General features: G+C 41.3%; 1 protein-coding gene across 1 annotated transcript in view; it reads right to left on the reverse strand.

Moving 5' to 3' along the window:
* IFT81 (intraflagellar transport 81) overlaps positions 1 to 27,717 on the reverse strand; it is a 155,551-nt gene that overhangs the window by 12,273 nt on the left and 115,561 nt on the right. The window contains exon 18 of the mRNA XM_063454252.1: positions 6,378 to 6,423. Coding sequence (XP_063310322.1) covers positions 6,378 to 6,423 — 46 coding nt within the window. The remainder of the gene's footprint in view (positions 1 to 6,377; positions 6,424 to 27,717) is intronic.

Here is a 27,717-nt window from a genome sequence, read left to right on the forward strand (position 1 = left end):
ATCACTGTCATGGCTGAAGCTTACCTGGCACTGGTAGGTAAGTTGCCATTTTGTGGCCCTAATTTCCAGCGAGGTTAGCAATGTGCGTGGAGGCGGGACTTGCATGCGGGAGGCGGGGTTATATTCAGGAGGAGGGGCTTGTGTGCAGGGGGGGCATCCGGCCGAAATTAAGATACATTTTGAAGGGAGACAGACAGGTCTCCCTCCGGACGTGGGCAGCCTAATGGCGGCCGCACCAGCCCCAAGCTACTCCCTCTTTACTCCCCTCGGACTGACACAGGATGGTACAGTCCGAGGGGAAAATCATTTAAATAAAATTAGCCTTATTTATGTATGTCTGATCGGCCCCAGGTGCCGCGGCCCACCAGGAAATTTTCCTGCTATCTCGGTGGGCCAGTCCAGCCCTGACAGCAACCTCAGACGATTGTTTCAATCTTGTTAGGCATCGTCAGTAAGGTGAAGCCGATAACTCTTTAACCCCTTAAGGACATATGACATGTGTGACATGTCATGATTCCCTTTTATTCCAAAAGTTTGGTCCTTAAGGGGTTAAGCACAATGAGTTCACATCTTTCCCATTCCAACCATCTTGCTAGGGCTCAGTTTCCACTTACCCATGGCAAGAGAACAAGTGAAACATTTGAGCAACCGGGTATGAGTGAAGGATACACAGACAGCCTCCATTACACAGCACATACACAGGTCACATACTACATATTCTATTGATTCTTGGACATACTCTCAACCCATAGGGAAGTGCCTGTGTGTAAATATAAAGCTTTCTCTTTCTGTAATTTTGACTTTGAGGTATGCCTATGAAGAAAAAAACATTCCTTAGGCTTGCCATATCAGATGTACAGATCTATTGTCATTTTACATGTAATTTTAATTCCAACTAGTTTTGTTGCTGCATCCTTTATTGTCTAGTTTAACCATGTGTGTTTATACATACAGCATTGTTGGTGTGTGACCATCGGTTAAAAGTGTGTGTCTATGGGGCTTTGAACACCATACTAGACATATGTTGTTCCACACACCAAATACCTATGCACACCTGTGGCCATGAGGGGTTCCTGCAAGTGGATATATTGTGAGATCTGTATTACAGGATACATTCCTAATCTGCAAACATAATGGTTATTGTAATGGACACCTAGAGGTGACAATCGCCTGCTTATCTATATTGTGCATATTATCTGAAGATCCCATCATAAGCCTTGAGCAGTTCTGTACAAACATATGCACAGTTAGCCTAGTTTGTTTTGTCAAATCATTATATAATGTGACGTGTCTCTATAAGAAACTCCATGAAATATGTTGGCAGAACTCGCAGCAGTTTTTCAGATACAGATTTTTGCAAGCCTAATGAGTATATAAAAGTATTTGGTATGTGTTGTTGCCAAAATTAATGATTACATATGTCTTAATGGCTCATCAGTTTCTTTAAAAAAAATTTAATAATACTATAAATGCTATTCTGGTTATCTACAGAGGTTTTCAGTGAAGCAAGCGTCTCTAACTACAAGTCCAAAGGCACGGGGTACCGCTTTTTTCTAAGGACTCACAGTATTTAAAGAGGCATGGAAGACATCCCAAGGTTTTATGCAAAGCACTTTTGGATTGTGTTGACAAAAATCTTGGCTCTCCCTGGCACTTATAGATTGGCTCCTCTGCAAGACAGTTAATGTATAAATTATACTTTTCCACTATCTAGTCTTTTGCGTAAACCTTTCACACATTGGAAAGCAATAATAGGCTGATAGAGCTAGGTGCAGATACAGGAAATGGGGTCAGTCCATATCTGCATCCCGGCTACTATTAAGCTCACGGAGTAATTACATAATGCTTAAAAGGACCCTGCAGGCACCCAGACCACTTCAGCTCATTGGATAATAATAAATACAACATATTTAATACTGATAATTTATTTTGGTCAGTTGGAGTTAACCATCTTTTTCTTACAGCTATAAAATACTTCAAGTTGTGAGAGTGAAAATGTCAAAAAATCTAGGGTTCCTTTTGCTTTTTTGGTCCTGTACTATTTGGACAGGGACAAAATATTTGTTACTCATGTCCCACTGCTAAATATATTGCCCCTGTGTTCCCCAGAATGGATTAGGTGCGGCTTCTGCTATGACTCTCTGTACATGGGATCAGGTTGGAGGGAACTCAGATCTCTTGGTTATTGGCATCATAAAACCCCAAACAATATGCAAAGTGAGCAATATAAGAGTGAAAATAAACACTAGGTATCACACGACTGCACTACATACAACTCTTCATGTGTATCTTTTTCTCCAATCAAAGCAATAGTCAATAAGGGTAGGAGAATATCCAACGATACCTATTAATCACCTAGTAGATAAGCTCAGCAAGGTATGTCCATAATAGATGGTTTTATACAGCTGCAATGCAGGTTTTATGTGGATGAGTGCGATTACTCACATGTGAATACATTTCCTACCTTAATGTTAATAGGACCTTTTCTTCTTATAGAACATTTTCAGCTTAAAAACAGGTGTGATGTATAATGGGTTCTGAATAGGATACTTGCCTCTCTATACATAACATCTCCAAGAATATTGACTTTCCATTATTTATATGAAATACTATGAGGAGTTTCAAATTACACCTGATGAATCATTGTTTGAACGTATGCCGATGTCACTGCTCAGTCCTTCCACCCGGCTGCCTGTTTCTCACAGTTTCCATGAGAGAGCAGAGGGTTTAATACAATAATCATATGGTTTTGTAACTTGGGAAATGAAGTTGGTTTATCCAACAGAGGGCATGGGAAACCGACATTATCTAAAGAGTACAGCAAGTACTAGCTTTGCTAGAGCGGCTGTGGGTTATGATAAAGGCCCAGTTACTATATATAGACAGACAGGAAAATAGTCTCCCGCATTCCATGTATTCATCTCATGCTCCTTTTTTGTCTTCAGAAAAAAACATGTTTGCATGATGTCTAGTCATTCCCAGAGTCTGTTTATGCTACAATAATTAATCAATATGTATAAATGGACATCAAAATGAAAAATGTTTGGTGAAAGTGATTGCTTATTCTCTGCTGGATCACTTTGTAATAAAACATTGTCAGCTGTACAACATCCAAAGAATGAAAATTGGATATTCTTAAACGACGTAAAAAAAAAGAAAGAAATAGAATGAAGTCACAATTCCTAGGTTACAGGCACCTGAGCATAGTTTTTTTCTACTTTGTTAGTTAAGGGGTTAATCTAAGGAGTGTAGTGTGGCATTGTGATGTGTAGCTATCTAAAAGTAAAGATAATGTATGCGTACATTTTATCTGGGCTTAAAATATATAACCACGATGCAACAACTGTGTAACCAGATGGGCTCAGTCATGCCTTGTTCTAATATTAAATCTGACCACAAAAATAGGGGAAGTTAAAAAAAAAAAAATTGAACACAACACATATTTCATTCACAGTTGATTGCTATTGGCTGCATTAAAAAAAGATACCTCCCCTTTCATTACACCATTTTTAAAAGTCAATATGTAAATACTAATAGTTCCCTTGCTTAACCTAAAGGGGGAAGTTGTATTAGTTTGGCTTTATAAAATTATAGTTTGTACTATTATTATTTGTAAAGCGCCAACAAGTTCCGTAGCGCTGTACAATGGGTGGACTAACAGACAAGTATTTGTAACCAGACGAGTTTGAACAGAGGAATTGAGGGCCCTGCTCATTGAGCTTACATGTTAAAGGGAGTGGGTATAGTGACACAAAAGGTAAGGGTAGGGCTGAAATGTAGGTTGTAGGATAGTGTTCATTGAGGGCTTAGTGTTTTGTTTTGATGACCGTTTCAGGAGAGGAATCAGGGTGCGGGGAGAGGAAGCTGTTCACAGTTTAATTGATATGCTTTCCTAAAGAAGTACGTTTTCAAAGATTTTTTGAAGGAGTGGAGATTGCGTGAAAGTCTAACAGAGGGGGGAAGGGCGTTCCATCGGAACGGTGCAGCCCTAGAGAAGTCTTTAAGGTGAGGTTAGACCTAGGTGTCCGGCAGAGCGTAGGGGCAGAGCGTAGATGGGACATCTTTGTGTAAAAGTGAGGATACGTAGGTCAGTGCAGCATTGTGTAGAGATTTGTAAGCAAGTATCAGGATCTTAAATTGAGTCCTATATATTACAGGAAGCCAATGTAGGGCTGACAATGGGGGGAGGCGTGGGAGGTGTGGGCAGACAGGAAGATGAGCCTCGCCACCGTAACAGGGCAAGTTGGGAACACGTAAGACCACTGAGAAGCTGATTACAGTAGTCAAAGTGAGAGAAGACAGCACCATGGACAAACACCTTTGATGTATCAGGCGTTAAATAGGGTTGGATGCGTGCAATATTTTTGAGATGGAAGCGGCAGGATTTGACGAATGATTGGACATGAGGGGTGAAGGTGAGGTCAGAGTCAAAGAGAACACCTAGGCAGCGAGCATTAGAGTTAGAGCGGATGGCAGCGCCATTGACTTGGAGGGACACAGACAAGGGAGTAGCAACACTTGAGGGAGGAAAGACCAGAAGTTTTGTTTTGGACAGGTTCAGTTTAAGGAAAGGAGCAGCCATCCAGTTGGAAATAGCAGAGAGGCAGTCAGAGACACGAGTCAAGAGGGGTGGTAAGAAATCTGTGGAGGACAGATAAATTTGAGTGTCATCTGCATAGAAATGATCAAGGAAGCCGAAGGAGCTGATAAGTTTACCAAGGGAGGCAGTGTAGATTGAGAACAATAGGGGACCAAGGACAAACCCTTTGGGAACACCAACAGAGAGTGATTGGGGAGAAGAGGCTGAGCCAGAGAAAGAAACACTGAATGAGCACTGGAAGAGGTAGGAAGAGCACCAGGAGAGAGCAGTATCTCGTAGTCCAAGATTACGGAGAATGAGACGAAGCTGTTGATGATCAACAGTGTCAAAAGCAGAAAGGTCGAGGAGAATTAGGATATAGTAGTCGCCATGGGATTTTGCAGTGATAAGATCATTGGATACTTTGGTCACAGCTGTTTCAACAGAGTGACGAGCGCGGAATCCAGATTGAAGCGGGTCAAGCAGAGAGTTGGATTCTAGGAAGCCTGTCAACCTTGCATACACAACTCTCTCAACTATTTACAATCTAACTTGCATATATGTAGATTGGATACAGAAAACTACTATAAGGACTGCAAAGCATAATGTGAGTAATGGTTCGGCAACAGCTAAGGATCTATGTTACAGCTAGGCTTAAGCTAGGAAGTATATCAGGAATGTTAAACAATATTATGGTGTAACAAACATGTCCACAAAAACAATCACTAATCTTTTTGTTCCATACTAAAAGCGGCAATACAGCTTAAGAGTTTATTCACTTGATACCAAATGGCAGTACACTAATAAGGTAACTGAAAAATACAGGCAAAAAAAGCTAATTTGGAAAATTCTCCAACTTGGCTATAGTCACAGCAGTAGTGATGTCCCGAACAGTTCGCCGGCGAACATAGCGTGTTAGCAGTCGCGAACACGCGCAATGTTCGGTCCGCCCCCTCTTCGTCATGGAGGAGGAAGGGTCTGCTGCTGATTGGCTGGAATGTGACTGCTGACTGTGAGGTACAGGGTCAAAGTTTACTCAATGATGACGAATAGGGGGCGGACCGAACATCGCGCGTGTTCACGACCGCGAACACGCTATGTTCGCCAGCGAACTGTTCGGGACATCACTACACAGCAGGACTATTTAGCCTAAATTTTGCAAATCTATTTTGAATTTGCTACAATTCATAGTTCAGTTAATAAAACCCTTGCTGGGTTCCACCTCAGACATATTCTATGGAACATTTTATATAAAGCAATAATTGTTTTTTTAAATTATAGTGGGTTTCCAGGATGTCGCCAAACTCTTGTTCGTTTGAATAGTCTGTATTTAATTTAAATTGACTAAATTACGCAAGCCTGGCACCATCTCCTGGTAACTATGGAACGCTTTCTCTCATACGCACAAGCTGTTTAAATTAATGTTAGTGAACTGGATTTTCATTCTATACAATACAAACTCCTTGATTTTAAAGTACTGTCAAATACACTTTCAGTTCCCATGTTGAAAACCATTTAATATCACTCAGTTTATTTCTCTCAACATTGCTTATATTACACATTCCTTGAATGAGACGCCATTACACTAAATAACTAGGAGGCACTATCATTTCATAACTAAATGCACAGCATAAACAATCAGATACTTTCAGAGTGAAACACTCCTGCACTAATAAAAAAAGTTTCCAATTTAGTAATGGCTATTGTTACGCTAATCGAGTAGGCCAACAATTTACTGCATAGTACTTTACTCATCCAATATCTATAGAAAACAGGCGAAACAAGGGTCACTCCTTACCTTTCCCAAATTCTCTTGCTCAGCAATATTCCTTGTATATTGTTCTCTGTAAGCAACACAACAAAGATGAGTTAGTAGCTTCACTGTATATAGGATGCATCAAACTTCAATAAAGAGTGTACAATGATAGCACCACAGGTATATAAAGGGTTGGTACATATGCCTGTAATAATCAATGCACTCTGCAAATAGTTATACCCCTTTGTTTTTTATGTTGCAACCTCATGCTACAATTGTTTAACCCCTTAAGGACTGAGCCAAATGTACACGTTGTGATCAAAACAAAATGTAAACAAAACCTGGCATTTGACTATATGTCTGTTCAACCGTAATTCCGCACTTATTATATATCATTTTATTCTGGGGAAACAGGGCATTAATTTAACATTAAATATTTAGCTATGACACATAATTTAATATGAACAAAATATAAAAAATTGGGAGAAAATAAGACATTTTGTTATTTTTTTAGTTCTCCGTGACATTTTAACTGTGAATGTCATAATACGGTTTGCTTTTACTGCAATAAAATACACATATTTGTATTCAGCGATATCTCAAGTGTAAAACAGTACAGGGTCAAATGTAGCATGTTAAATTTTTCATTTTTTTCACATTGAAATTAACCAGCTTGGTTACATTGCCTTTGAGACCGTATGGTAGCCCAGGAATGAGAATTACCCCCATGCTGGCATACCATTTGCAATACTAGACAACCCAAGTAATTGCAAATGGGGTATATCCAGTCTTTTTAGTAGCCACCTGGTCACAAACACTGGCCAAAATTAGTGTTAATTTTTTTTCTTGTGTGAAAAATTAAAAAAATGAATTTGAACGCCAATTTTGCCCAGTGTTTGTGACTAAGTGGCTTCTAAAAAAAGACTGGACATACCCCATTTGCAATACCTTGGATTGTCTACTATTGCAAATGGTATGCCATCATGGGGGTAATTTTCATTCCCGGGCTACCATATGGTCTCAAAGGCAACGTAACCAATCTGGTGAATTTCAATGTGAAGAAAACTGAAACGCAAGCCTTATATTTGACTCTTACTTTTGAAAACACCATAAAACCTGTACATAAGGGGTACTGTTATACTCTGGAGACTTCGCTGAACACAAATATTAGTGTTTCACAACAGTGCAAGGACTGGACTGTCATATATATATATATATATATATATATATATATATATATATATATACACACACACACACACATATGTATATATAATTTTTTTTTTAATGATTGTTATATATAGGTATATAGTGATATATACGTATATACTTATGTGTATATATATATATATATATTATTTTGTTCTATGTGTGTTTTAATATCAATATATATATATATATATATATATATATATATATATATATATATAACTATCAAAATACAGTTAGAACTAAATGACACATATATTTTTAAATTTTTTTTTTTAATTATTTCTATTTTTAAAAACGTTTACGTATTTACATATTTAATTATTTTATGTTATATATAATATATATATATATATATTTAATCAATATCATTCTACGTGTATTTTGATATTAATATATATAATTATATATATATATATATTAATATTAAAATGCACTTAGTGTATATATATATATATATATATATATATATATATATATAAATACCTTGATAGAGAGTACTTGTAGGACTTGTCGTGGTAAAAAATATGCTTTTATTCAGCAATCAAGGGTGAGTGGAAATGAAAATGAGGTTTAGTGAGGTCATGTGTGACGTGCATCAGAACACTATACGTCATTAGATTAATTAACCCTGTGAGGTGTGGTTTCCAAAGAAAAGGTGAATACGGAAATAAATATTTACAACATATACACAAAGTACAGAGGAGGTCAAAAGATGATCTGTTGGTGGAACCCAGATAACGCTAGTAAGGTATAAATAAGAAAAATATCAATTTGTACGTATTAAGTTATAGGGTTAGAGAACCACCAAAGATAATCAGTAGATCTAGGAGGAGAGATCATTCCGAAAGATACAACTGTAAAAGTTGTAATAGCCACAGGGTATAGTAATAGAGAATCATGATAGTATAGTGGACATAGAAAAAATGCGATACGGGACATAATACCCTGAATGAATATGTGAGCAATTCTCAATGTATACATACACACAATATGGGAATAACATTGTATAAAAATAAATATTTATTTCCTTATTCACCTTTTCTTTGGAAACCACACCTTACGGGGTTAATTAATCTAATGACGTATAGTGTTCTGATGCACGTCACACATGACCTCACTAAACCTCGTTTTCATCTCCACTCACCCTCTAACGAGCACCATTTTTGTTTGTATATAAACTACTATGGTATCACTTATTTGTTGTCTTGATAAAAGTCCAGATGGACTGAAACGTCGACACTGACATACTGTGATTTTTGATTGCTGAATAATAGCATCTTTTTTACCACGACAAGTCCTACGAGTGCTGTCTATCAAGGTATTTTTATATGATGACAAGACTGGGAGCATTTGAGTGCGAGACACGAGATTATATATACCTTTAGCAGCTAGAGTTGTGAATAAGACAATAGATGTATATACTTTTGATGCCACTAATTCTGGTCACCATCATGGTAGTTTGGTTCATTAGGCCTCCCTTAGCCGTTACTTCCAACTCTAGGATATGACCGATTAGCACCCGGTACAGTATGTATGCCTGACACATACCGGGGTCCCGGTAGTGTACAATGTATGGATGACTGTAAGTGTCTTCAGCATCCTAATTTACTGTAGAACCACTTGGTTGGCTATGCGATCAGCTATACACAGCATCAGCCATTTAATAACTACATACAATAGAGGGAACTAGAATATATGGATATATCGCGCTGTATACCGCCAGGGCAAGTATTACCTATGTATCCAATTCTTCTTTTTTCCATTATCAGTATATTCACATATTTATTATGTAGTTTCTGGCACTGAATATTCGTCTAAGTTCCCCCGATATTACGTATATTGACCTTAGCTAACTATACTTACTAACTAGTACCTTGCCCTCCCTTCAAACCGTTGTATATTTGTATTGATTTGTGTATGGATTTGTTTATTTATAGCTTTGTATTTTTATGCCCGATCACACTGAATCTCTGTGCTAAGTGCTCCTCCTGTCCGAGCTTTGATGCTCGATCACACTGAGCCCCTGCGCTAAGTGTTTCTTCTTCCTGAGCTTTGTGTCGCTGCCGGGGCCGGATCACTGATCGCATTTGCGATCATAGCAACAAGTGTAGCCACGCCTCCAAGCGTCCCGCCCGGTTGCCATGACAACCCCCTGCACGCAGAGGTTCACAGCAGCAACAGCTGCTGAATACAATATGTAGAATTCGGCTTTTGCCCGCGTTTTTTCGGCGGGCAAAGCACTGGTGCACACACAGCCTCAGGTAAGACTCAGCTGTATCCAATGTATTTGAATTATGTTTATTATATAAATTGTTACACTATGAATGCACTGTTATCCTGATGAAAGTCCTGCTGTAGGACTGAAACGTCGATCACCTGTGGTTGTTGCTGAATAACGCTAAGTTTATTTTCACCTATATGAAGTCCTTGGAGTGCTTTTCAAAACTACTATATGTACCATTGATGCCGACAAGCACCGGGCCACATCACTGATTACACTGGAGTGCAAGCATTTGGACATTGTTATATATATATACACAATGTATATATATGATCTAAGTATCTATAATTTTATTTTAAACTGTATTTTATTTTTTCAGGCAGCAGGGGGACTACCTGTCATTGCAGGCACCCCCCCTGCTGGCACTGCTATGGATGTCGATGTGATCGTGAGGTCCTCGCAATCATATGGTCCAGGAGGGCCGGAACGGCAACAGAGCGACTCCCTGGGATGCCAGGTGAGACTCCCCACCGCGATCAACGGTGTGGGATCGCCGGCGATCGGGTAAGTACATAGGATGGCGGGGACGTGCTATGCTGCCCACCAACGTCCTTAAGTGGTTGAAGTGACACTATAATCACCAAAACAACTTTTGCTTAATAAAGCAGTTTTTGTCTATAGATCATGTCTCTGAAGTTTAACTGCTCAATTTACTGCCAACAAGACTCTGTGAATGTCCTTCAGTGGCCCAGCCAGAGAACAGACTTAAACTAACCTTTTTTTTCAATGCAACGTGGAAACAATAGACACGTGGAATAAATCTTATAGTATCACACATTTAGGTGTCAGCTTAAAGTTGCATAGTATGAGAAGTTAGAACATCAATTGCTTACTATATCAGCATATATTTGGGAGGGTTCCCTATCAGTTGTAAGAACAACATATATTGGCTGTCTAAGCCTCAGTTGGGTTCCGTTAGCCCAATGGTAAGCAATAATAAAAAGCATAAACAAAATATAAAATGAAAACAAAAGGAGAGCAAGAAGACATTGTTATCTATTCTTTAGGCATGTTTAAATCTAGCAGCAATTGAACAATGATGAGTTGTTCGGCCTTTAACACGTTCCAAGTAGTCGTCTGAAAAGCCTTCAGTGTGCCCGTGCCTTGGCTTGATCTTGGGATGAATGGTTGGATACTTTTAACGTCCCATAGCCTGGAGGAGGTTGTTGGTATTGGCTCCACATTAGGGATGGTAGAGGTGGCCGTTAAAGAGATGCCCAGAGCTGTAAAAAGCTTCTCAGAGTCACTTGCTTGTGAGATATGTAATCTCTTGCCATCTTGATATACAGATAGTTGTCAGCCAAGTCCCTATTTGTATGGTATGCCCTTGTTCCGCAAGAGCTGGGTAACTGCTTTCATGGAGTGCTGCCAGGTTACAGGTCGTTGCAGGAGGATAGTTTGGATCCTTCGACTTTGTAGGTGTTTGTATCACAGGCTCACCAATAGCTTGCCCCGCAGTGATTGGAAGCATATTAGCAAGTCCTGGCTGGGGCTCTAGAAGGTTTACAAACTTGAAAGTGGTATTCCATTAAAATGGATTTTGCTTTTGCTGGAGGAAGCAGGGAGGCCATCAGTCTCTGTAAGTAGTGTGTAATCTCAGGGTCAAGCACATCCTCTGGAACCTCTCTAATCCTGAGGTTGTGCTGGCGTTTAGAATCCTCCAATACTGCCACCTTATTTTCCATAATAGTATTTGCTTGTTTAAGTTGGGTCATATACCTCTGTAAAGCTTCTATTTGATCTGCTGTAGCTGCTTCCCTCAACTCCACAGCCTGTATGCGGGCCGTCAGTGCACCCAGATCTTCTCTAATCATGGCAATGCCAGCTGCAGATTGGGATTTAAGCTCCTTTAGTAGGTTGAGAATGTCCGCATTACTAGCTGGTATTTGCTCAGGATGTGGAATAGGAGCAGTAGGAGTACTCACTTCATGTGCAGCAGTGGTTGCATTCTCATTATCGCTGTCCTCCGAGGTACAGTCAAATGTCTCTCTCATCGGCGCCATCTTGATAGGCCTCTGCCTCGGAGTGACTCGGAATATTTCTGGATGCCGGCGTTGTCACACTTTTGGGTTCCTTGGATCTCCGTCCCATTGTGCCCACACAAGAGTTGAAAGTAAGTAAACTTTCCAAAATCGCCTATATTGTGGGTAATCAGCGGATTCTCCCAGGAGCTCAGTGCTTTTGCATCTGCTGCAGTTGACCGCTATCTCCACCCCCAGTTTTTCACATTTTTATGTTTCAGTGCTAAATGCCTTAGCCACACCTCCAGAAGAGGCCAGACTGTGGGTGGTCTGGATCCCTTATTTAGTGTTTAACTGACCTGAAATGGTTTAACACTGTATGGAGAGACAGTGCCAGGGGACTCCCAGAACTGTAACCAATTCAAAGAGATCACATTATTATAGTGAGTACAGTGTCCCTTTAAACTTTAAGAGTTTGCCATGGAGCCTCGAGGTTTTATAGTTGATTACTGAACCTCTTCAGCTCTATCCACAGCCAAAATTACAAGGTTCTCTACAATAAGAGTATGGGTACCCATTTCTGACAACTCAACTCACTCTTTTCTCCAGTCCCCCCATACCTTCAGAACTGAAAACAACCTCCATGGGATAATAAGCTGGTAGCCCTGTTATTAGGGGAATATCAGTTATGCCTTCAATGTCTAAATTATCTGATTATTCCTGATCTGTTTCTTATGGTCCATCCACTAATACAGCTGCATATACAAAATGAATATCTGAACCACTTTATGGCAGATGATTTAGTTATTGGAGCTCCCAAAAAAATGTTTTTAAAAAAAATCAATGACCAGCTTTCTTAATGTACAACATACCATTGCTTGTCGATAAGACTGGCAACTTTTACTTGCATTATGTGAAAACGTCCCTATAGGAAATTGTCATGGCAATGTTTTTTTTTTTCTCCTCTCACACTGCAGTTCACAGCAGTCCAGAGAAACATTTAGTCAAATGCCCAAAATAAAATGCGTGGTCTTAAAAAAATGGCCTTTCTGAACTGCTTGATTTTAAAGAGAACACAAAATTGCTAACCTTGACATCTAATCAAGGACATTGGAGGCAAAGCACATTTATTATTATTTTTATAGAACCAACATTTTCCAGGGCACATTACTATTATACAATCGGGTTATTTTACAACTGGCATACAAAAATAATGTTGCCAGACAAAAGGAGTAAATAAAGGAAAAAAAATGCAAACAATAGAAAAAGCTCTAATATAAGGCACAACACAGCGACACAGTCATACTCAGAAACATAAAAATAAATATAGGTATAAAAACCATATGTAAAATGCGAAGTACACCTCATAGTACAACATTTACAAAAACATGTGAGTTGTTACCATGAAGAACAGTTTTTTGATATTGCAGAGCCCCAAGAAAAACATGATCCCATATTTATTGTAAGAACACTACTGGCATGGTTTAAGGGAGGAGAAATGAATTCCACTCCCCCACTGTTTGCATTTCTACCTACTAGCCATATGTTGAGATAAAGTATTACGTGACACCACAGATTGACTTTAACCCCTTAAGGACACATGACATGTCTGACATGTCATGATTCCCTTTTATTCCAGAAGTTTGGTCCTTAAGGGGTTAAGGAGATTGATAACATGTTTTAATATGCTCCTAAACATTGTAAAGTTCTGTGGAATATGTTGGAACCATATACATGATAATAATTCCAGTCAAATTTCAATGAATTCCACCACTTACGAGAGGAAAAAAAAAAGTTGTAATTCAAAATCTCTCATATTAAGTTCCACAAAAATAAAATTAAATAAACTAATAAAAAATAACTTATAATGTCTTAACTCTTGATCTGTTAATAGCCATCTAGACTCTGCAGGAGCCTCATGTGTGAAATTAAAGTTTGATTTACAGAGCAGAGGACAAAACCTCCTAAAGCAGCTTCCTTAAGCTAAAGTTGTTTTGATGCCTATATTATCCCTTTAAGGCCTAACAAAATTAACGCCATAGTTTTGATTTTGTTTTTATAAACAATTGCATACCTCCCAACTCCAGCATCTTGTAAATCAGGGCTGGTGGGAGGGAGGTAAAGGGTGATTGTCACTTGCACTGCCAGAAAGTGACAGTCCACCCCAGTTAATCGAAGGTCAGCCTAGCATGCACTCACTGCATACTCTGCTTGTCAATCATGCAAGTCGGCCTATTGAGGACAGATCCAACCGGGTGCATAGCTTCAGTGCTCCCTGCAGGATCCTAGTGCCCTACTCATAACACAAGTGACTCATATGATGAAATTTGGGGACAGTTCCCTGGTCTCCCCAAAAGCAGGACAGCAGGGAATTAAGGGTGGACCAGAAAATCTGAACTGTCCTGCCGAATTTGGGGCGGCTGGGAGGCATGCAATTGTGGCAGAGCTGTGTGACAAAATGTCTGCATGGAAAGTATTAAAATATCCAATATGAAGTTGTAAAATATGTTTGTAAAATGTAAATTTTTATGGAATTAATTGAACTGGGTGGCTGATAAACTGCTTTAAATCAGACATGCACCCAGTAATGCAAAGTGCCAACACACTGATTTCTGAACACATTTACTGTAGTATAAAGACACATTATTAGGAGTTTTATTGCTGTGGGGGTTCCTTTTTTTATTTAAATGTATTTATTTTTTATTTTTGCAGTGCATAAGTGTACAACAGGCTTAAGGTGCCCCAACAGCATTCCCCAGGCATTTTCGACGACATGTATAGAACAGTGGGACATATGAGATATCATGCACAATTTTATGAATGAAATAGAAAAGAAGTTAGGCATTTGTGTCTAAGCTCATGGCAGAAATTGAGGCTCGGATAATAATGCAATGCTAAGACACTTGAGAGAACCACTAGGTATTACCTCAGGCATGAGCGACTTTTCTTTTGGATCAACAGCAAAAAACAGGTGTGAGGAAGGCTGAACTTGATGGACGCAAGTCTCTTTTCAGCTATCTAACTATGTAACTATATATGTAACTATGTAACTATGTAATGCTATATATCACACCATACCAAGACATTATGAAATAGCTTGATGTCAAGTAGTGAAAATATTGGACCAGTGAAAAAACATAAATAATGAGAAAACAGATATGAAACCAATTGCTAGGTAGTTGACATTTTCAAAAATGAACATCACTGCTGCTATTAAGTGGCAGACGGCTCATGCATTTGTCCCCTTTCAGGATCAGCCAACTCCGGTCTGCAGCATTGTGCCGATCCCATCCACCTGGTCTTCTTTACAGGATCAGGAGCCCTTCCAGCCCTAGGCCTGTGTGAGGGACGGCATCCATATACCACAGACTTGCAGAGGATGGTTGGAGGATTGTGATGACATCCTCCACTTTTCACAGATAATCCTCCTTCCTTGTGGGCGATGCAAGGCAGGTAAGCCTTTTATGGCTATCGGCTTAGGAGAGTGCGCGACAGGTTGTTCGGGTGTCGCAGATTGAATGTTGCCCTGAATAGGCCCCTTCACCTCCTGTCACTTGATTCTCTTGCGCTGGATGACCTCGGTGGTCAGAACTTGACTGTTATCCAGAAGCGCTGGAAGATTGCATCCAGCCTCCGCATGCTGTCCGCCAGATGATCACAGGAGGCCCTCTGCTTCGAGCTCTCGGCGTGGGACTCCGATGAGAAGGCATCCGCCATTTTAGAGTGTCAGGGGTGCTGCACAGCGACTTTGTCAGTGTAGTAAGTGCAGGTAAGTTGCTTGGGTCTGCTCTGAGGGGACAGGGATGACCCCCGCCGGTCAAGGGGTGTGGGGGGAGGTAGAAGTGCCGCTGGCACAGGCCCTGAGTTAAAGCACGAGGGGATTAGCTGCTTCCCCTTCAGCCTCGTCTCAGTAGGCCGCAGCAGAGCTCCCAGGCTCACAGTGTAGGGTAAGACTCAGGTGAGGCAGCCATCGATTAGCCCGGGGTCTCCTGACCATAGGTACAGCGAGGAAGTAGCATGGAAGCCCCACAATCAGGTATAATACTCCAGAATTAGTGTAAAAAAAAAAAAAAGTCAGGAGCTCAGGCTTGCCACGTCTGGTTAGCTCAGAGGTCAGGCTCTGCCCCCATGGGGTTCTTTTAAACACTCAGACACACCAACAATAAAGATCTCACATAAAAGAGGTACATTAGGATATAAAAGAGGGACAGAGAGATTTGGGCACAAAACAGGGACTGTTCCTCCTAAATAGGGCCAGAGACACTTGGGAGGTATTCTCTTTGTTCAATTATCAAGCCATACCTGAAATCATCAATTGGCACTGTCATGCCGAACTTACCTTTCCCCAAAGGATTCCTCTTCTCTCCCTCTCTCAGGATCTGTTCTTCATTTCTTCCTGTCTGCTCTAGTTTTCTTTAAAATATAAGACAAAGTAGGGACTATTTCTCTTCTGGAGGTTTCCTACGCCATGACCAGCGGAGGAGCAAAGTGTGCTTCGTTTCCGGTGGTCAGAGCAATTTTCCCACAATCCTTAGCTTTCCTCCCTGTTCCCACGATGCTTCATATCAGCATTGCCGAACGTCTTGTCACTTAGACAGAACGCCGGCAAAACTGCCGAATTGCGTCCTTACAGAATGAGAACAGTTTCTCCATTCGTGTTAGGACACAATTCGGGAGTTTGTTCGTATCGGAATTTCATTCGAATTAATGAAACTCTGATCCTATTCGTTGCCGCGGCTTAGTAGATAACTCCCTAATTCCCACGGTAAGAAAATTGGTCTTTCAGCCAAATGTACTAATACTAAGTAAAGATTACGTACTATTAGTAAATGATCTGCCCATACTCACTATACCGCGAGTAGGGGCATGTCTAGTAAACAGTTTTAAAAAAACAAAAAAATCCTAAAGGACAATGGGGGGGGGTTTAGACCTACTGTCCTCCCCCCGGTCCCCACCCCTGAGCGGTGGGTGGGGCCATAAAAGATAATGGGGGAGGGGAAAACCTACTGTCCTCCCCGCCGGCCATAAATGGGGAGGACCATAAATCACAATGGGGGGTGGGTGGGGGCCACAAAGCTAATGAGGGGGTGAGGGGGACCACACCCACACAAAATACAGCCTGGCATCCTCACCCTCCCCCCTAATGCCCTACCTCCGCAACAGAGCCTTTACCCCAGGCATGACAGCCAGAGATTTCCGGAATTTGGAACACACCGAGATACAGAGGATTTGCCACCTCTATAACGGCCCCGACATAGTGGGGTTCACTGACCTCTCGCAGGGGAGACACCTCACACCTAGCGATTTCTTTAGATACGTCCAATTACAAGACTTCGCCAAACAACCACATATCAAACGCGCAGCGTTGAAACCGCTTACATTCTTTGAACGCTGGTGTATATCAGAAAACTTGCCCCGGGGAACGATCACAATCTGTATGCCCATCTCTGTGCTGAGACGAAGGAGTGGGGCCGACTAACTTACACTGACCAATGGGAACAGGCGCTCGGAGAGGTCCTGGAGGGGACGGAGTGGCAAGAGATTTGGGAGGCCAATGCCACCACCTCTATATGCGTGACCCTCCAGGAGCAATCATTTAAGACAATGTTTCGGTGGTACACCACCCCAGTAAAACTACTGCGGATGCGCAAAACTATAAATGACGAATGCTGGAGGGGTTGCGGGCTAAAGGGGTCATATCTCCACATGTGGTAGGAATGCCCCAGTATGGTCAGGTTCTGGAAGGGCGTCGAGACCGTCATGAGCCGGGTTTTCTCCATAACCGTAGAGCTGGACCCATGGGTCTATCTGCTCAACAGACATATAGAGGGCTGGACCAGGGCTGAGCAGAAACTCATACATAAAATTACCTTAGCGGCCAGGAAGGCTGCAGCGGCCTCATGGTTAAAACCCTCAACCCCTAACGAGCCAGAAATAGTGGCCAGAATAAGAGAGATAAGGTTCATGGACGACCTAACAGCTAGACTCAGAGGGTCCACTAAAACCTTCCACAAGATATGGGACCTCTGGGATGCCAGCGAACTTGGTTGAACTGCCTCCCCCCCCCCCCCACTCTATGTTGGCCTCCAGACAAGGAAAGACTGGCAGGGCCTCAGCACCACGTACATCCCCCTCCCCTCCTTTCCTAGATCCTCCGCTCTCCTCCACGTTAAGACTGCCTCTATATATTGTCTCCCCTCTCTTCCCCATATGAGCCCCAGGGACGACCCTAAACCAAGGGCTTCCAGGTACCACACAATCCACATCCTTGCATGCGGACCTAGGATGTAACCTATCCCGCTCACTGAGGGAACTATCCTTTTACAATTACGCACTCCCTATAAAATAGAGCCTTGGACGTCACTGTCACGTCATAGGCAACAACTCTCCTTGACGAGAACAAAGACACAGGTCGCCCACGATACCGAGCCTGCTCCCATAAGCCCACCGACTGAACCCTTTCACGGCTGGTAACCTCATGACATGGGTCTCACCCACACAGGGAAGGGACCTAGACAACCAAAGCCTGGACAAAGCATAGCGGTGGAGGACTGCAGCATCATCAGTCCCTATCTCCCCTATCCCCCTACCCCCCTTTTTCATCTCTGTTCCCCGCTCCCTCTTACCTCTATCCCCACTTTCTACTTTTTTCCCCTTGCTGTACAAGGGAACCTCACAATTACAAAAACCTTGGTGGAATGCAAGGACACAAATCAATGTATATGCATATCCTATTGTGTCACTCTTTCATTACTCTTCTTACTTATGTACCGTATTAACTGACACAGCTTTATGTGACGCGGGCTTCTGCGTAAGCCTAAAAGTTGTTAACTGCACTCCCTTTCCTGCCGAGTGAAAAATAAAGAATTAAAAAAAAAAAAAAAAAAAAAGAATCCCTAGGTGGGGATTGTACCACCCATACGCTACTCATCGAGCAGTACGTCTGCTCATCATACTGTGAGTATATTTTATTCAGTTTTTATTATCCTAAATAGTTATACAGGGAGCACTATATATTTTATCCTGAGCTGGACCATTGTATTGAACTACTTCACTGAAGAATACTAGAGGAGCTTCACATATCCTTGAGTGAGGATTGTTCTACTTTGTGCCATTCATACCAGAGCTGGATTTAAGCTCTGGATATTGTGAGTAGTTCTATTACTTTACACATAATATCTTTTACTATGACATACTGTACCATTGGAGTCCTTTTCTGTTGTCTGCTTCTTCCACATATCAACTTCGGGACAATGAACCTACATCTGTGACTTCACATTCTACCCACTGTACCACTAGGATTGCTCCCTGGGAACGAGGACTACTTATATATTGGACTATTTTACAGTACTACTTGGACTTCTCAACATTTCTATAAGTATTTATTTCACTTGCCTTAAGGTGCACCCTTGTCTCTCCCTTTCTTCTAGTGGATGCAAAAGAATTGATCTTATGTTGCTGGACTTCTCTTGACTAAAACAGTCCTGATGGCTCTCCAACATTCTATAGTTGGCCCTCAGCACCATTTTAAAATCCCCCTCTGGACAATAGGAGGCGAGGCCTGAAACGTTATCTTTCCTAAACCACAACAACCAACTGTAAACCTAACATTGGTAAAGAGATTTTCTCTTGCAATTACCACAATTAAGATTTGCAGGAGATAACATCTCAACTGGAGCAGAATTTCAGAGATTCACCCAGTTACTACACTGAAGGGCCCACCAGAGTCAAATGAAGACATGTCATTTTGTAGATGTTATTGACACCTACAGGTAACTGGTGTATATACTGAAATTTTGCCTAACCAAGGGACAATCTTCTTTGTGTGGCAGTGTGGCTATATATGTCTTGTATAGGAAGACATTTAAAAAGCTAGAATAACATCAACATAACAGGGACACCACCATTCTTACTATGCACACATAAAGTCACATTTTTTATACAAATAAGTAAATGTATTATACTTTAAATCACTGATGTAAGCATAGATTATATAAATATATATATATATAATATAATATAATAGTAGTTTAAAGACACATTACAGTGACTATTATTGCTGTAGAGCTCTGTTATACAGTCAGACATACCAACAATATGAAGCTCCTAGAAAAATGTGACATTAGAATAGAAAAGGGGATAGAGGGACTAGAGGGATTTCTATTCTCCTTCCTAGATAGGGACATTTGGGAAGTATATGACTGCACCATATATACCCATCCTGCTTGCCAAGATCTTTGTTGTCAGATGGACATGTGCATGGTGAGATGTGGTGAGATGGACTTAGGGGCCTGCTCAGTGGTTCACGCATTCTGGAGATGAGTATTCAAATGCTAAGCAACATCCAGTGGGTGAGAAAAAAATCCTTGGACAGTGCTTCTCAACAGAAATATTAATAAAAAAAAAAAAGCAGGTTCAGCTTAATTTTTTTCCTCCAAATTTGTACAGCACCTAGACTTTGTATTGCACAGAGATAGAAAGCATCCCTTCCAACCTACTCCCATAACAAGCCTAAAATATGATACAGCGTTTTAATGGAAAAATAACATTAGTTTCAATTCAGTCTCCTGCTAGCTCAGTTCATCATTGAGATGTCTCATTGTTATTCCACTGTTATATGCGTTTTCTGTGAAACGCTAATGTGCAACCAGTGCTGTTCTATTGAGAAATGTTCATTTGTTAAGAAACCCAATCAACTTGGAATTGAGAAAGAAAAAAAAAGTCCATTTGACTTAATCTACATATTGTAAAAGAGACGAGAAACATGAAAGTGACAATTTAGATTTAAATTACTAATTACTATTTGTACACAAATTTTTCTTCACTGGTTGATAAAGCCTCTTAATTTTGCCTGATGCTGTGCAATGAGCTGACAGGAATACAAATGGTGTAGAGACTAAATTAAAGGACCACTCTAGTGCCAGGAAAACATACTCGTTTTCCTGGCACTAGAGTACCCTGAGGGTGCCCCCACCCTCAGGGACCCCCTCCCGCCGGGCTCTGGAGAGAGGAAGGGGTTAAACTTACCTCTTTTTCCAGCGCCGGGCGGGGAGCTTTCCTCCTCCTCTCCATCTTGATCGCGACGTCATCGGCTGAATGCGCATGCGCGGCAGGAGCCGCGCTCGCATTCAGCCGGTCGCATAGGAAAGCATTTACAATGCTTTCCTATGGACGCTTGCGTGCTCTCACTGTGATTTTCACAGTGAGAAGCACGCAAGCGCCTCTAGCGGCTGTCAATGAGACAGCCACTAGAGGATTTGGAGGCTGGATTAACCCTCATTATAAACATAGCAGTTTCTCTGAAACAGCTATGTTTATTAAAAAAAGGGTTAATCCTAGAGGTACCTGGCACCCAGACCACTTCATTAAGCTGAAGTCGTCTGGGTGCCTAGAGTGGTCCTTTAAGAAATGAATTTAATCAGGCAGTAACTAAGTATGTTGACTTTAAAAGCAAGACAGGCTGGTCTCTGTTATATGTATATAAATTAAGTCTACACATGCTTATCTAGGAACAGCCATCATTACTTTGCCAAAAAAAGTATGACGAACTCCTAAAAGAAAACAAATGTACAAACATAGTCACTGGAAATGGATGCAAGTGCCTGCATAGAAGCCAAAAGATTGCAGTCTCTTTAATGATGCACAAGCCATGCACTTGAAGGCAGGTGGCTGAATATGCATCCAGTTCCACCAAATTCTAAAAACCATCTTGGTGGAGGCATACACAATCTTCAGGAAAGCATAACTTTCAATCTATACATTTACATTTCTGTAATTTTGTGTGTCTGTTTATACGCCAGCAGACTTTATTATCCAGATTTTGGTGGATAACAGAGTCATTTAAACCTTTGTTTAGAAGGTTTAACCCCTTAAGGACACATGACGTGTGTGACACGTCATGATTCCCTTTTATTCCAGAAGTTTGGTCCTTAAGGGGTTAAAGGACTCTGTAGCAGTAGAAGGAAATCAAGTTGACAGCACAAGTTCGCAATACTACCACAACTTTTACCAAAGTATGGGAGCTATAGGAACAATACAAGGAATAATATATTAGATATAGTGGAAGGGACATGGTGACCCTCTTGCTCCCACCCACCCCAATCCCCGTGCCAACCACCCTGTTTTCACTCAAACAAAGATTTATGGCATGGCATTATAATCGTGCATTGGGTAAGTGTTCTTTTATTTGAGGAAATAAAGAGTATTCTAGAAGCAGGTGTGACAAGGCATTAAGATGGACAGGTATTGAATCTGGTAAGTCAACATGTAAGGAGCTGCAGTAGTCCTTGTAAAATGAGAATAGTGCATTTAGAAGAGGTTTGTAAGCAAAGATGTTATTGTTTGACAGTAGTATGAAAGAACAATGATTTTGTTTTTTTTTTATTTCAAAAATGTATTTATTTATTACTGGTATTTATAAAGCACCAACAGATTTCGCAGCGCTGTACAATTAGTGGAGAACGTACAATATACACAGACAAATACAAGAGGTAGAGAAAGCCCTGCCCGTAAGCAGTGGTGCTCTTTTATACAAAATGCTTAGCTAGATGGCCTGTGAGCTTACAATTTAAGAAAATTTGGAGGTGATGGCTAAAAGAGTTAACAGAGAGAAGCAGCAATTGGTAAAATATAAAGGGAATGAAGAGATAATTGAATGAGAATCTCAAACAGCTGGAGGAGCATACTATATATTTAGGGGGAACCTGGGTGGGCGGGAAGTGGGGAGAACAAAATGCAGAGCTTCACTGAGTTTTTAATTCACTTCACCACTTACCAAAGTTCATGCTTTGGAGAAGAAACCACAGGCGTCATTGCATGGTGTAACACAATTTAGATAAAAGGAGAAGGTGGTTGTAAGAGCAAGAGTGAGATATCATTATTGCTAATCCATGAGAATTAATACAAATTAATACAAAATTCTAGGATGTAAGATTAGAGATACCAAATTATAAAAGGTGACAGGATATATCGCCTTTGACTACAGCTTAAAGGGACTCTCCAGGCAGCCGAATTTACTTACCTGGTTCCAGCGCCGGGAGCTTCGTGAAGCCGCGCCCCCTATTTAGTCAAAATGACGAAATAGGCGGGCGCGAGCAGGGAGCAATCAGACGCTTCCATTTGGAAGCGTCATTGCTCCCTTGTGCGCATGCGCGGCTTCGCCACACATGCGCACATACTTCAGAGGGCGGCATTCATGCCGCCCTCTGAAGTCCTGAGCGCATTACCGCGCATGCGCACGGTGTGCGCGGCCGCGAGCAGAGCTGACTGACAGCTCAGCTCGCGGTCTTTGCCCGCCCCCTCTCCTCTCTGACAGGCTGGAGAGAGAAGGCACGCACACAGTGCCTTCTCGCTCCTGCACACGTCAGACGTATCTTAATACGTCTGACGTGTACAGGGCCTTTTTAGGGCCCTACATGATAGGAAGTCCCTCTGGTGGCCGTCTGAGTGACGGCCACTGGAGGTATTCCTATCAATCAATGTAAACACTGTATTTTCTTTGAAAATACAGTGTTTACATTAGATTGCCTGCAGGGAGCTATAGATCTCACCTGAACAAATACATTAATTTAGCTTGGAGGAATTGGAAAAGAAAGGAATTGTAACACAATGCTTGAGATGGGTTGAAGGAAAGAATGGCATTTATAAAATAGGCAACAATGGCTAAATGTGTACTAATCAATTATTGTTTACCAGAAGTGAGAAGTGTTCAAGCAAAAAAAAAAAAAAAAAAAAAGAGGGCACTATAGTGTTAGGAATATATATTTTTTCATTTAAAGCAGCACTTTCATGGCCGCATCCGTTTTTTTCTTAACCCCCCCTCCCAACTTCACTACCTCTAATTGCTCCCCCTATTTTTTTAAAAAACTTTATTTGGTGCCCGGACCTAAGACCTGGGCGCCGCCATCTTTGTGTGGGTAGATGAAGGCCCTGTTGGACACGTCATCTGCCAACACTAGAGAGCGCAGTAAAATTCCTGCGCATGGCCAGGTAAACACTTGGGCATTCGCTAATGTCCGAAATTCAGACAGGAATTTTGTCTATTCATTCGTCAGAAAGACGAATAAATAAATAGAAATTTCAAACGAACAAACAAACACTGTGTGTTCATTTGTTTCTTCATTCAATCGTTCTGTATTACAAGGAGGGAGCAACCGGCTTGCAGCTCACGCCATGTAATATGTTAAAATAGAAGCGCCCCCATGTCCTCCCTCACTCTATGGGGGTCAATATGACCCCTATAGTAACATAAGGATGATTGAAATCTCCCAAAAGCCCCTACTTGCTATGTCGAGAGTAGGGGCATGTCTACTAAGCAGTGAGCAGCCCGTGGCCTATTGTTACCCCCACCACCCATGAGCGGCGGATGGGAGCCCTAAATGACAAGGGGGAGGACCTATTGTCGTTGTCGTCTCCGCTCCCCACCCATGAGCAGCTGGGAGCCCTAAAAGACAGGAGGGGAGAGGACCTATTGTCATCATCCGCCTTGGCGCCGACCTATGAGAGGCAGATGGGGACCCTAAAAGACAGTAGGGGAAGGACCTTTTGTGTCTCCCCTGCCCCAACCCATAGGCGATAGGTGGGGCTAAATTTAAAAATACCCCCCTCCCCCACAGGTAACTAGGGGTTCCTAAGCCCCTAGACACCACCTCCCCCCCCCAAAAAAATAAAGCCCTACCTGCCCCCCCCTTATCCTAAAAATAGTGAGTGGGAACAGTAAAAATAACTCACTGTAAATAAAAAATAGAAAAATATAATTTGATGTCTTCTTTTTTCTAAAACCTTTTTTCAGGCCCAAAAAAGACCACTTTAAAATAGATAGGGCTTTATTTTATTTTTTGGGGACCGGTATTCATCTGTGAGGGAGGGGGTATTTTTTTACATTTGGCCCCCACCCATCAACTATGGGTGGGGACAATAGGTCCTCACCCCCATTATCACTTAGGGCCCCCACCTGCCGCTCATGGGAGGGGGGGGGGGGGAAGACAATAGGTCCTCCCCCCTCTAGTCATTTAGGGCCCTCACCCGCCGCTCATGGGTGGGGGCCGGAAAAATAGGTCCCCCCCAATTGTCTTTTAGACCCTATGTCCCCGTTTAGTTGAATAGACCCCACTCGCGGGGCACGGGTGGGGGTGGACGACACTATGCCCCCCCCTGCTAGTTAATAGATGCCCTACCACGAGAAGGGAGGAGGGCTTTTTCTCTACAACAGTGAGCAGCCTCAGGATGCTCACTGTTTAGTAGACATGCCCCTACTTATATTTTGACAATATTGCACTAGGTCTGTGTTTTATTTTTATATAATTTAGATCAGTGAGACCTACTAGAAAGGTAGAGTGCAAGTATATATTTGTTTGCCACATAATTTCTTCCACTCTATCACATTTTGATTGTCACTTCTTTTACACTGCTATCTCCAACATTGTTTGCGCAGCTACTATTTTTGTTTTTTATGCCCCTACTTGAGGCATAGCGAGTAGGGGCAGTCTCCCTCATTTACTAATACTAAGTAACTTTTACTTAGTATTACTAAAGTTAGCTAAATCTTAGCTAATCTTGGTCTTTCGGCCTTTTGGTAGATAGCTCCCTGATACCGTGGGAATTAGGGAGCTATCTACTAAGCGGCTGCAAGATGCAGCCACGGCACGGATCTGAATTGAATTCATTCAAATAAAATTTCGAACCGAACTAAAAGTACCGAAGGTCGTCCTAACACGAATGGACAAACTATACTCAAATTCGGTAGTCTCGCCGGCGTCCTGTCTAAATGGCAGGACGTTCGGGAATAGTGAAAGCAGGCTTCGTGAGATCACGGAGGAAAGGTTGAGTATTGTGGGAAAATTCCTTTGACCCACAGGAAGTAGGTCAGAGCTAGTCAAGTGTAGGAAAAATACATAAGGCAAAGTAGTCCCTACTTTGTCTTATGTTTTAAAGAAATCTAGATTAGATAGGAAGAAATGAAGAACAGATCCTGAGATAGGGAGAGAAGAGGAATTAATTTGGGAAAGGTAAGTTCGGCATGGCAGTTCCACTTTAACTAAGTGACACAGATTGTATGCATGACAAAGTAAAATGTTGGCAATGTCAGGTAAGCCATAAACATGTGCTATATTTCTATATCAAAATAGCTTTTTTTCTACATTTTTGTTTTCTACTTCTAGCTAAATTCATGCTCTCAGGGTCTACAAAACACACTTTGCAGTTTGCAATTATGCCATGAAGATTACTTTCATACAGTGGCAGATCTTGCAGATTATCCCTAGTTGTAGATATAATAAAACAAACAAATATTGGATAACGTGACTGGAAATGAACACAAAGCTATAACATTGAGCTATGGTATTATTTAGATTGCTTTTTCTACTATTTATAATTCTGACCTCGGAAAGAATGCTTCATAGATTTTAATATGTTCTAAATTTAGAAACCAAAATACACTGTTCACATTTTGTCAGTACTCCCATGATAAATGCATTTTTACAACGGAAAAGTGAACTCATTGAAGAGATTACACGCTTCATGAAATATGATAAAATCTTCAATTACTAACCTGTATGTTTAGTCAACAGATATAGTTTCTATAACTTCAGAAGTAACAGCCTGCGGCTGACGAACGTAGTCATTATCACATGAGAAAAACTAACTATAGGAGTTTATGCCCAAAAATTAAAGGATCACTATAGGGTCAGGAACACAAACATGTATTGATACCGGAGAAACTGACGGAAGCCAAGCACAGAGAGATGGACACAGGTTTCTTCAGGAAGGAAGAGATTCTTTATTGGATCACCGATCGGGACTCAGAGGGACTAGCGTCACCAAAATACAGCAAAGTCTGAGTACTGAATACATAGAGTACATTCCTTATATAGCACTGTAGCTCCTCCCACAATTAACTACACCCACACATACCCTTAACCTATTTAATAAATAGAGTCTAAACTCATCCATCCGGTCTAACCACGTGGCTCATCTGATACAAAGGAGAGGGACGCGTAATTCCAGTTCTTACATTCCTGCACCTGGTCAGTACAGTGATAACAGTATCTTAGCTACGTGTAATTAACTAACTGATACTACAAACACATATACATACATATGCCTTGTGGCAATCTTAGCCTGCTAAACTTGTATTTTACTGGAATTACATCACATTCCCCCCTTTGATGCCTCTGATATTTCACAATTACTTGAGGCATCACTTAACCTTGGTTTGCATATACCTCAGGTTACCATGAACCAGACCAGACTTATCTTATGATGTGAATCTTTTAACACTCATCTTCCTGCATTGGTTCTCCTTGATCTAGAGCCTTATACTTATATATCGCCATTATCTGTGCAGCAGCCTTCCTCTCTGCTATACTTCCTATCAGGCTTTGCACAGACCTAACTACTAAGGGTATAAGACACGGTAGGAGTAGACACAACAGTAAAATCAGTAGGACTCCACCTACCACTGCCTTAAGCCCTCCAAACCACTCATACCAGCTACCAAACCAACTACTTGGATTGTACCCTTTCCATACCTGAGTAGGCACATGCACTAGTTTAACCATATGGCTAGTAAGCTCAGCTATTGCTTGCCCTTCGTCATCTATTTGAAGACAGCAATTGCTCAGGTTAAACTTCCCACATACACCTCCCTCTACTGCCAAAAGGTAATCCAAGGCTAATCTATTTTGGTACACTGCTGTCCTCATCCTGGTATTATGCTTCGCTAGAAGATTGAGTGCTTGTGAGGTCTCATTAGTAATAATCTCAACCACCGCCTGTAATCTTATAATACGGTTGAGCATATAAATTGGGGTTCTATAACCAAAGGTACCATCTTCTGCCCACGTGGCTGGCCCATAATAATCTATGATACGCTGGGGAGGCCATTCATTATCTTCCCAGGTGCCTATCTCTAAGGGTCCCCTTTTCTTCC

This window comes from Pelobates fuscus, chromosome 5 (genome assembly GCF_036172605.1).
Source record: "Pelobates fuscus isolate aPelFus1 chromosome 5, aPelFus1.pri, whole genome shotgun sequence".
Classification (NCBI taxonomy): domain Eukaryota; kingdom Metazoa; phylum Chordata; class Amphibia; order Anura; family Pelobatidae; genus Pelobates; species Pelobates fuscus.